At 65.0% G+C, this 11,470-nt stretch overlaps 1 protein-coding gene across 2 annotated transcripts in view; it reads right to left on the reverse strand.

Annotated features, from left to right (window-relative positions):
- Positions 1-4,278: 4,278 nt before the first annotated feature.
- SEZ6L (seizure related 6 homolog like) overlaps positions 4,279-11,470 on the reverse strand; it is a 37,145-nt gene continuing 29,953 nt past the window's right edge. The window contains exons 10-17 of one of the 2 annotated variants that reach the window (XM_035340160.1): positions 9,732-9,928; positions 8,848-9,042; positions 8,261-8,452; positions 7,863-8,057; positions 7,183-7,215; positions 6,434-6,545; positions 6,195-6,297; positions 4,279-5,921 (exon numbers count right to left, since the gene is read on the reverse strand). In XM_035340160.1, the coding sequence (XP_035196051.1) occupies positions 5,892-5,921; positions 6,195-6,297; positions 6,434-6,545; positions 7,183-7,215; positions 7,863-8,057; positions 8,261-8,452; positions 8,848-9,042; positions 9,732-9,928 (1,057 nt within the window). In that variant the 3' untranslated portion in view covers positions 4,279-5,891. Of the gene's footprint in view, positions 5,922-6,194; positions 6,298-6,433; positions 6,549-7,182; positions 7,216-7,862; positions 8,058-8,260; positions 8,453-8,847; positions 9,043-9,731; positions 9,929-11,470 lie in introns of both variants that reach the window. The other variant, XM_035340158.1, reaches the window with a different exon arrangement.

Consider the following 11,470-nt stretch of genomic DNA (forward strand, 5'->3'; position numbering starts at 1 on the left):
CCCCCGGGGATGCGGGCAGCGGGGGATGCAGCGGCTGGGGTGGGGGCACCCAGCGCTGCGGGCACCCGGGAGATGCGCTGGGGGGATGCAGGCACCCAGGGATGCGGCAGCTGGGATGTGGGGGCTGCTGGCCCCGGGGATGTGGGCATCCAGGGTGCGGGGAATGTCACCTGCAGGGATACGGGCACCTGGCGAGGCAGCTCCCAGGCTGCAGGAGTTGCGGGTCCCCAAGGATGCTGGGGTCTGGATGCAGGGGGTGCTGGCCCCGAGGACAAGGAGCACCCAGGGAGGCAAAGCCCGAGACTTTGCCCAGCCAGGGATCTGCAGCTGTGCTGCAGCACCTGGGATGGGGAGAGGCTGTTGGCTGGGGTGCTGGCTGCCAGGATGCAGGAGGTGCTGGCCCTGGGGCCCAGGATGCAGCACCTGGGATGCAGGTGCCTGGGGACACAGGTCCCAGGGGTGTGAGCAGTCCAGAGGGGTGGCAGACACATGCGAGGCCCCCCAGGCTCACAGCCAGTTCCTGCCCCCCAGTTAGGAGGGTCATTCAGTCGGCAAATGATGACCTGGCCATTGGCATCTCCTGATCCTGTCCTGCTGCCCCAAGGCACCTCCTGCCTCCACGGCAGGCCAGTGCCAGGCTGAGCCCCCTGGGCCACGGCAGCCTCAGCGCTCAGCTGCGGGTGCAGGAGCTGTCCCCGCAGGGCACAGCCTTGTCTCCGGCTTGTTTGGGCGGCCCCAGCAGGTGAGCACTGCCTTCTCTCCAAATGTTCCCTTTCTAAACTGGTCTTGAATGCTTTCAGGCTTTAGCCCCGTGGTAAAGAAGAGACCAACTTTGCAGGTTGGCTGAAGAGGAAATAAAACTTCTGGCAATTTGGGGGGGTCCCTTAATGACTCTTAAGTGCTGGGAGAGAAACAGTTTGTCTTGAGCCTTTCTGCCTCCTGCTCGCTTGCTCTTTTCCCCCCCAACCCACTTCCCATTCGCCCAAGCAAATACCAAGTGCAGGGACCGGCGCACAGCTCTGGCGTTCCCCCGGGGCAGGCAAGCTGCGGGCTGGGCTGATGCCAGGCGGAGTCCCAGCTGTCCTGGCAGCGCTGCCCTGCCCGCTGCCACGTGGAGCTGCCTCGGACACGTGGCACCGGTCGGAGCAGGCAGACGGCAGCGGGGTGCTGCCTCCAGAGCAGCCTCGTGCCTCGCCACGCTGGAGACCCAACTGCACCTCGTTTTCTGTCTCGTTATGCTTCTCCTCCTCTGTGTTCCTGCTGTTTCCCTGTGCTCTCATGAGCGCTCTCCCCATCCCCAGGCCCTCCCCTGCAGTTCGTCCCTGCAAGGTGAGCTTATTCCCTCCAGCTCCTACCCAGGCCCCTCTCAGCCTCGGTCTGCACCTCCTGCCTGCTCCCCGCAGGCTCAGCCTCCTTCTGTCGGCAGTCCCGGCGCCTGCTGCCTCTCGGTGTCGGTCCCTGGATCGCTCCCATGACTTTCTTCTGCTCTCTGCTGCCGGAGCCCCCCGCTGGTCCTCTCCAGGCCCTGGTCCTCAGCTCTGCTGCAGCCCCTTCTCTGCAGGACCAGCTGCTCTGCCCTCTCCTCTTCCTTTAGGATGTTTCCTGGCTGCTTTCACCATCCAGTGAGGCCAAACCCTTCCCCACACTGCAACCAGCCGGCTGTGGAGAGCTCTGGGGAGAGGAGGGAGAAAGGGATGCCAGAAGGACTGGAGTCTCATCCCAGCTCCCTGGCGTGCACACACCCCAGTAACGCTGAGCCCATAGCAGGCAGCCCAGAGCTTTCTTGTAACGCATCCTGCACCACACGTGTCTGCCCCGTGCTCAGGGTGCAGGGACCCGACGCCTCTGTCCCGTGCTCCTCCATGGGGCTGGCAGGGACGCAGCCAGGGGTTGATGCTGCTCTCTGTCTCCTCTCCATTTATGCCTCACCGCCGTCTCCCCCGCCCTATCAGCTCCTCTCCTCCCTCCTTGGCCTGGTGATTCACGGCTGCCGGGGAGCTCGGGGGAGATGTCAGCCCTGTGAGCCAACGTGTGGGCCTGGGGCTGGGGTCCCTCAGCCGGGATCCTCAGGGGCCATGCTGTGGGCACAGCCCCAGCCCCGAAGGGCCAGGAACAGCCCTGGGAAGAGCCTGGCACAGCCCTGCCAGAGGCAGCTTGGCAGGAGCCCTGTGTGTGGCGCAGCTCTTGGCTCCAGCGATTCCCTGTCCCCGTTCCCGAGGTTTGCTCCCGGGGCAGACACCGCGCGGTGCCCCCCGTGCTGCTGCCAGGACGTGGCTGCAGCCAGCGGCGCTTGCAGGGTCTGGGGCCAAGATCTGGAGCATCCAGCCTGGGGCTGGGGCAGAGCTCCCGGAGGGCTCCTCCCTGTGCTCCCCGAGCCAAGGAGACCCACACGTCTGCAGGCTCCTGCACCTGACCCCCTCCAGACCAGCCTGCCAGGGGTTCAGTACTGAAGCACGACTTCTGCAGGGGGGGAGCGCGCAGCATCCCCTGAGCGTGGCTTTGTTTGCAGCCCCCCTCCGCCTCTGAGCTCTGAGCTCTCCCCCAGCTCTGAGCCCTCGTGGTCTTTGCTCTTTAGCCGTACCCAGCCAGATGCTGCTTTCTGGCTCTGCCCTGGAAGGGGCTTAACGCCACCCCCAGCCGGTGACGGGTGCCTGGACAGAGGAGGGGGCCGAGGGCCCGGCTGCTGCCCTAACCCTCCGTGCTCGGCCGGGCTCGGTGTGCCGCCCCCACACCCCCCCAGCCACATTCGGCTTCTGCTGCGGAGTAGCCCCGTGGTCTGGGAAGGCGCAGGAAGGCAGCCAGCAAATGGCTGCGTGCAAGCCTGCTCCGTGAGCACCAGCCGGCCGTTGCCGAGCAGGAGCAGGACGCAGGGCAGGCAGCGATGCCGTGCGGGTGCCGTGGGTCCCTCGGCTACGTGCCTGCTGGGCAGCGAGTGCTGCGTGCGTGCCCCCACCCGCGCAGGGGGGGCTCGAGGCTGCGAGCTGCGCCAGACAAAGCCTCATCCGCGGCTCAGAGCGAGAGGCCGGAGATTGGCTCCTGCTTGACGTCACCGAGGAGAAACGGCAGCAGCAAGGGTTTTCAGCAAGGTTTTTTTTTTTTTTTTTCCTTCATTTTAATTCCCTTGCAATCTCTGTCCAAAAATAACGCAAGCTTCCTCCCTGGGGATTGCTCTGCCTCGCGCTCTGGCTCCTTCACCCTCCCGTGCGCTAGCCTGACAGCCGCTAAATGAAGCAATTAGCCGATGAGGCCCCAGCCTCTCCTAAAAGCCCGTCTGGGGAGCTCAGGACCATTGCGTTGTGCCGCGCGGGGAGGTGCGTGGCCGCGCGGTGGGTGCTCTGCGGAGGCCCCGAGCACCCCGGGGCTGCGCATCCCCAGCCCCCCCCCCTCCGGTGCCAGGGAATCCCGGGGCCCTGCTGGGCCCCCCCGGGGCGCACCGGGGGCACCGCCGCCCCCCCCACACCCCCCCGCGCCGCCCGCCCCTCCCCAGCCCCGCGCCGAGCCGTGCCCGCCCGCTCCGCATTGCAGCACCGCGGGACCCGCCGCTGCGGAGCCGGGCGGGGGGGGAGCTTCGGGCGGAGGCAGCCCCCGCTGGGTGCCCCCCCAGCCCAGCAGAACCATCGGGGGGGGGCTCGTGGCAGCCCCCCGCAGCCCCGCCCGCAGGCAGCCTGTGCGTATCGGCGCCGGGGGGGGGGCTGCCGGCCTTGCGGGGGGAGCGGGGCACGGGCAGGATCAGGCCCCCGACCCCCCCGCCCGGCGGGGCTGCGCTAACCGGGCTCACCTCGCCCCTCTGCACCTCCGCGGGGACCGTCCAGGAGGGTCCCGGGGGGGTCCCATGGCGGTCCCGGGGAGGTCGTAGGGGGTTCCCAGGGGGTCCGGGGGGGCCCCGGGGGGGTCCCAGCACACCTCGGCAGGAAGGCACCGGGTGAGCAGAGGCCACCGGAGCAGGCTGGCTGCACGTGGCCCCATGGCACAGCCCTCGGCCCCACCAGGAGCCGTCACTGCTCCGTGCTCCAGGCACAGGCAGCTGGGGACACCGTGGGGCTGCACCAGGGCAGGATCCGGCCCCGGGGATCTGTGCCCAGAGGCGCTGAGGCCCCGCAGAGAGGTGTAAGAGGTGCCCAGCTCCAGCCCTCGCCTGTGCCGCCGCAGCACCGGTGCAACCAGGCCACGCCGCTGGCCTGTCTGTGGCTCAGAGCCCCGCAAACGGACTTCAGACATTTAAAAATACAGACCAAGCTGTACTGGGGTCATACCGAACACTACAGCTTCCCACGGAAGTACTTCATCATGTTCAAAAATATTTAATCCCAGCAATTTTCACATTGTTCTTATAAAAACAGACATGTATGAAGGGAAATGAAATGCTTAGTACATTTTTGGCACATTTTTTTGTTGTTTTTCTTTTTTTTTTCCTTTTTTTTTTTCTTTTTTAACCTTTACAAATTACAAACACACATTCATTGTTTTTAAAGGAAAAAACCTAAGTCTCGGCTGTACACTGCAGAGATGCACTAACCATCCCCAGCCTCAAACAGGCTCCCGAGCACTGTCGTGGCCACAGTTGCCGTTCTACAAGGACAGAAGAAAGACACCAGCGTCCCAGGAGGTTCCGGGGCACCCAGCTCTGGATGGGGCAAACGCCCCCACGTCTGCAGTGATGGAGCACGGGGATATTGAGGCCCCAGGAGCGGCTGTTGCAGGATTCATCCACGGTCATAGCGGTGCCGAGGGGCTGATTCTGCCCGCTCTGCCCCCAGGCTGGTTTCCCGTGCCGGAGCCCAGCCCTGCTGCCTGCTTTCTTCCCCCAGCAGACCGCCACCTCCGTCCCCTGCCTCTTTCCATCGCCGAGCTCTGCCCAGCTGCCAGCCCGGGAGCCAAGGGCGAACCTCGAGGGCATCGTGGCGGAGCTCCAGGAGGAGCCTGGAGGCATGGAGGCTCAGCTGCTGCCCGAGGCCGGCCCTGGCCCCATCACTGCCCAGCGCCATGCCTGCACCCAGGGGCTGGCAGCAGCTTCCATGCCCCTCACGGGAGCGGCTGCGGGGAACCCGGTCCATCGTGCTTACCCTGAGATACTGCCGCGGGACGAAGGGCCAACGCCAGCCTGCAGCGGGGCTCGGGCTTTCCTGGTGATGGCAACGCAATGTTCCTGATGAGAAGCAGGCAGCAGAGGTGCTCTCGTGCCCGGGGAGCGCTCCTGCAGCTCCCGGAGGAGCTGTGCCGGGCTGTGGAGAGGCTGCGGGCTGGTGCTTCTCTGCAGAGCTCTGAGTCCTGCTCGTGTCCTCCCCGTCATCCAAAGCAGAGGGGCAGATGGAAGCGGCATGTCCCCCGCAGGTGCCGGGCTGTGCCCTGCTCCCCAGGTGTTGTGAGCGGGGCTCCACACCTGGATGCTTTCCTGAGACATGTCCTGCTCCCCGGCACGGGGACGGTCCCCTCGCCTCGGCCGTGCTGCCCGGCACCCACTGCCACAGCGGGTGCGGGACGGGGCCGGCGGGACCCTGCGGCAAACCCTGCGCCTAGGACGGCTCTGAGCAATCAATTGCAGGCTCTTGCAATGGAGACGTTTTTAATTTTTCACAACAAAAGTACTGCAAAACCCTCTGTGCGTGCGTGGCCGGTGCGGGGGGACGCGGCGCACAGGGCTCGGCCCCCTCTGCCGCTGCTGCCCGCACTGGGGTCCGGGCAGACCCCGGGGCTCTGCAGCACACCTATCTCAGTTTAAATAGAATAAATACAGTGAAGAAAACAGTAAAATCTTCAATAAAGAGGCAAAAGGAAAGACAACAGCAGGTCCAGGGGTCCAACCAAACTCCACGTAGTCTCTGGATTAGTTACTGAGGAAGTTCTATGAGAGCACATTAAGTTTGCAGCTGGAGACTCTCGTAGCGCTGTCTTTATATCGAAACCTCGTATTCTCTGGTTTCCTGAAAAGAAGGAAAAGCTGTTTTAGGGCAGCAGCCGCGTTTTGGGGCAACCACCCCATTCCCGGGTGGCAAGAGGCGCTCCAGGGGTCCCTTTGCTCTGCGGTGGTCCCCTCCCTGCCCAGCCCAGGGTTTTTGTAAGCCTCTGGCACTGCTCACGGTTTGTCCTCTCACTCCCCAAAGCCCTGATGCTGCACGCATGACAAACCCTTTGAAACCCTTTTCTCCCAGCTGACGGAGCAGCCCCCAGGGAGCGAGGGGCCCAGCAGCACTCACCCCTGTCTCATAGATCGGGTTGTCGAACTCCGTTTCTACCGTGATCTGGCTGTAGGGGTGCGAGTACATGAGGGGCAGGCGGAGGCTGGAGTAGTACCGGCACCTGCGGGGCGATGCCAGGGTCACCGGGCTGCACGGCGCCGGGCAAACCCCAGCGTGCACCCACCCCGTCCCCCCGCGGGACCCCGGCTGATGCTCGGCAGCCCCGGGCGGTCCCGGGGGGCCCTGCAGGGTCCTACCTGGTGATGTAGATGTACGCCCCTCCCAGCAGCAGGGAGATGATCAGCACCGGGATGAAGATGGCTAGGGCCATGTTTCCCCCCTCGAGCGATGTCTCCGCAGCAGCTTCTGCTACTAAAAGGACAAGATCTCTCACGCGGGTTTTTGCCCAGCACCCGGTGCCCCCCCCCCGCCTCCGCTCCTGCCCTGGCTCCTCACCCAGGGGGCGTCTGCCTGGGCTGGAGGCACCCGCAGGAGCCCTCTCCTCCTCCCCAGGCAGTCTTGGGGCTTTTTTTGTTTGTTTGTTTTTAAAGGGTGGGAACACAAGCGCTGGGGTACTAACAGGCCACCTCCTTTTCCTACCCTGCCACCAGAGGGGTTCCAAAGAATGTTTATCAGTATGCTGATAGGCACTTAGAAATATAAAAATAAATAAAAATATAATATCATATAAATATAAACATATAAATAGGTATGTCCTGCAGGGCTGCACCAGTCCCCCAGGAGCTCAAGGTGCCAGACAGCCCCCCCCCAAACGGGGCTGAGGGCACGCACCGGGGCGCACTGCTCGGGTCCGTCTGTGCCCCCCGTGTGCACGCAGCGCTTACTGCACCGGTTTCAGCCCAAGCACCTCTCCTGGGGTGCTGTGGGCTTGGTTTGAGGCTGGGGAGCACCTGGGGGTGCCAGGAGGTGCCGGGGGCTCGGCTCCCTGCAGGGAGAGCTCTGCACGCTGAGCCTGCTAGCGGCTCATCCAGCAGGTGTCACTCACCTTCCAGAGCGTGCTCAAAGCTGTCCTGGTTCACTGGAAGAGAAACCGGGAGTTACTGGTGGGGAACTGGGCTTGCACTGCCTGCCGGCAGCTTTCGGTGTTCTGCCTGCCGAGGGTTCAGCCTGCGGCCGCCGTGGAAGTCCGAGCCGGGGAGGCACGGGGCTGAGCTCCCCATTCCCCGTGGGAGCCCACAGTGTGCTGCAAGCTTTCAGCGTTTAACAAGCAGTCAGCCTGCGAGAGTGCACGCACGGTGACTGAGCAGGCTGTGCAAAAAGACAGCAGCAGGATGGCTCTGCCTGGGCCGCTCTGCCCTCCGGAGTGCCACTGCTTGAGAACATTTCCATGTAATTAGGAATTAAGCAGGAATTCAGAGCGATCCATCCCTGCAGCTTAGTGGCAACAGGAGGGCCCTCCGCGTCCAGAAGGCGCGCTGCAACCACAGCCTGCCCAGACCCGAGCCGAGGGCAGCTCCCGGGGCCGACCTCTCGCACCTCAGCCCGTGGGGGAAGCATCGCTGCTCAGCCTGGGCAAACGGCTCCGGGGAGAGCAGCGCCAGGAAAGCAAGCAGACAGCCCAGCGCACCCCGTGCGGTGCCCGCAGGCTTGGCTCCCCCTCCCTGGGCCAGCCGAGGGTGCCCGGCACAGACGCAGGTTGTCCCCGCGCCCCCGCTGTGCCGCTACCTTTGCAGATGGGCAGCGGGCCGCTCCAGTGCGACGGCTGGCCCAGGATGCACTTGATGGTGACCTCCCCCATGAGCTCGAAGCCCTCGTAGCACATGAAGGTCAGGGACTCGCCGGGCAGGTAGAGGCGTTTGTAGAGTATTTGGTAGCCGTTTTCCGGCAGTCCCGGGTTGTCGCACGCCAGCGACTCCTCGGCTGGAAGGGAACAACACACCCCGGGGTGAGCCCAGGGGCTGGGAAGGCAGCTCCGGAGATGGCTCCCAGCCTGCCTGCAAGGTGAAACCCTGCACCGCCGCAGGTGGCTGGGCAGGGTCTCGGTGCAGGAGGTCCCAGAGCCCCCGGGAGTGGAGGAGCCGAGTGGCAGGGCAGGAGGAGCAGCCCCACGGCGGCACACTTACAGACACAGTGCGGGAGCCGCGAGGTCCAGATGGGCGTCCCCGTCTCGCGGCTGTAGCAGGTCAGCAGCGAGCTGCCCTCCAGCACGAAGCCGGGGTTGCAGGTGTACTGGATGGTGGTCCCCACCAGCAGCACCGGGTCGGAGATGAGGCGGGTGGAGTGCTCCACCTCCCCCGGGTCCGTGCAGTACATAACTGGGGAAAAGAGCCCGTCTGGGTCGTGAGGGAGGGGCTGCGACCCAGCAACTGCTGCGAAGGGGATGTGGTGGGGGTCCTGGGGATGTGGTGGGGGACCTGGGGACATGGTGGGGGTCCTGGGGACATGGTGGGGGACCTGGGGATGTGGTGGGGGTCCTGGGGACACGGTCGGGGTCCTGGGGACAAGGTGGGGGACCTGGGGACATGGTGGGGCTCCTGGGGACACGGTAGGGGTCCAGGGGATGTGGTGAGGGTCCTGGGGATGTGGTGGGGGACATGGGGACATGGTGGGGGGCCTGGAGACACGGTGGGGGTCCTGGGGACACGGTGGGACAGCCAGCACATTGCTCAGGGCCGGCGGAGCAGGGCAGGGCAGTGCAAGGGGCCCTTACTCTTTTCACAGAAGGGGGGGTCGCTGCTCCAGCTGAGGTCCCACTGGCAGGTGAGGGTGTCGCTCCCCACGATGTCGTACCCCGGGTCGCACTGGTAGGTGATCTTGGCCCCTCGCACCAGCTCCGTGTGCGACGTGGTCTTCCAGCCGTTCTGGATCTCGGGCAGGTCGGAGCAGGAGTCGTTGCGGGACACCTCTGCAGGCAGACGGAGGTGCTGGCTGCCACCCCCGGGGCTGCTGCCCAGGGACACGCGGCTCCTCGCTGGGCATGCATCCTTCCCCACAGCCCTCCAGCCGCGTGTACTGCAAGCAGCCCAGCCGGCAGCCCCGGCTGTGCGGGGTATCCTCTGGGCAGGGGGAAGGGGCAGCCAAGGGGGGTCTTTGAGTCCCTCCGGCCTCTGACCCTCAAGTCGGGCCTGATGCTGATGAAGGCAGAGCCTTCCCTGGGGTCAGTACAGAAAGAGCAACCTGGGAATGCCCGGCTCCGTTCTGGCTGCAGGTGCACGAACCCAGCGCTGCAGCCGGTGCTGAGCTGGGCTGCTCCGGCGAGGGTCTCCTGCAGGCAGAGCCTGGCCGAGCGCTGCAGAGGGGACCCGCGGCCGTGCAGGTGATGTGCACTGCAGCTCTGCTCGCCCTAACTGGGGCAGTGGAAAGGGAACGCGCTTGGAAGAAGCCTGCCGGGGGAAGACAGGCGGGGAGGGAGGCAGGCAGTGAGACCGCAGGCGGCCGGGGCAGGAGAGCCCTTCCCAGCCCTTGTCCCTTCCTTGGGCACCCGCTCTGGCAGATGTGGCTGTGCCAAAGGACGATGTGAACAGACGTCTCCAGGTGTAGAGCAAGCCACAGTCAGAGCAAGGAGGTGGGGACACCGCCCTGCTCCCCCCTTACCAATGTAGTTCATGATGAATCCTTGCCCCTTCCCGAAGATGAGCCCAGCGGGGTCCGAGTGGAACTGGATGGTGAGGTCGGGGCTGGACGAGTAGAGCTTCTGGGGGCCGCTGCTGCCGACGTACTGCCCCAGGATGCGGGCGGTGAGCTCGTCCCCGTCGTAAATGGTGAGGATGTCGCTGTTGGTGAGGTTCAGGCTGCAAAGCAGAGCTCGGTCAGCTCGGGCAGGCGGTCAGCCGCACGCATGCCCCAGCCTCAGCAGCTTGGTGGCAGGGCAGGGGCACCCTGAGGAAGGGCGTCCCGCAGCGCCAGCCACCCGTGTCCCTGGGGCAGCAGGGAGAGGTGCGGTGCCACGGAGCGGCGGGGATGGGGGCGGCACGGGGGCATGGGGAGAGGACGGGGAGGGAGGGCAGGGAGAGAGGGCAGGGAGGGCTGAGGAGGACAGGACAGGGCAGGAGGGCAGGGCAGACAAGGCAAGCAGGCAGGCAGGCAGCAAGCCCTGCTCCTGAGCCAGCAGCGCGGCACCAGCTGCATCCCACATCCACCCCGCTTGCAGCAGGGATGGGGCTGTCCCCAGCTGCCCCCCAAGCAGGAGGGGACAAGGGGCACTGGCACTGTGGCAGGGACAAAAGGGCTCTCGCCCCTCTCCCCAGCAAAGGGCACAGGAGTCCCCAGCTCCTCTCTGCCCTGCTGGCCAGCGGGGCTCACCAGCACAGGGAGCGCACCCAGCGCCCAGCTCACGGAGGGACAGGGGCTGGGGCACCGCGTCCTCCCCTTCCCTGTGGGGCAGGGCACAGCACCAGGGTGCCCCGGCCCCACAGGAGACATCTCCGCCAGGTTTGAGGCTGAAGCAACCCCCCCCTGCTTTGCCTGGCTCCTGTGCAGGGGCCCAAGCAAGCACCCTCGTAGCACCCTGGGGCCAGACCCGGTGCTGCCCTCGCCCAGCCCCGTGCAGGATGGTGCTGGGGTGCTGCAGCCAGGCTCCCGGCAGGATCCGGCCACCTGCACCTCCTCAGTACCCGTGGGCCCGGGACGTGTTCGGTCACCGCAGGACCCCTGCCCTGCACATCCATCCGTCTAACTCAGCCTTGTTTGGAGACGCCTGAGCTGATCCCCAAACGTTTTATTAAGAATGTTCTTGGAAGGCGCCCAGCTAATCCCCATGGCAAGCTGACATTTGTAGTAAATCTCTGCTTTCTGTCAAACATGATTTTCTCGGTGACATTTATGTTTGATGACTTCAAATTGCCTGGCCTCCCGTTCTGCTCAGCCCAAGTGCCCACAAATCCGGAAGAGCCGCGCTGGGAGCTCTGACTTGGGATTTTTACAGAAAGCCTTAAAACCTTGATGACTCTAAGCCCATACTTGAAAAAACGCCCTCCCTCTTGAAAACCCAGAATAGCACTCAAGGAAATTCCCTTTGCATGGGCACCACTATCAGGCCGTAGGCCCCCCCCCGGTGCCAAACCCGCTGCCCTCCGAGCACCCAGAGGTGCGGTGGGGACGCGGTGCCTGTCCCCGCCTGGGCAGAGGCGGCCGGGGGCTGCCCCGACACGAGGAGTGCCTGAGCAGCACGGGTGGGCAGGCGGTCGGAGGGGAACTGGTTGGGGAAGCAATGCAGGTCTCACAAGAGCAAGAAGGCAGCACAGGAGCTGGGCAGAGCCTCGCCTGCCTCCTCACCCCCCCCTGCTGCAAGGTGATGGGCGATGGGTGCTGCAGGGCGATGGGTGCTGCAAGGC

Source organism: Oxyura jamaicensis, chromosome 15 (assembly GCF_011077185.1).
Source record: "Oxyura jamaicensis isolate SHBP4307 breed ruddy duck chromosome 15, BPBGC_Ojam_1.0, whole genome shotgun sequence".
NCBI classification, from domain to species: Eukaryota; Metazoa; Chordata; class Aves; order Anseriformes; family Anatidae; genus Oxyura; species Oxyura jamaicensis.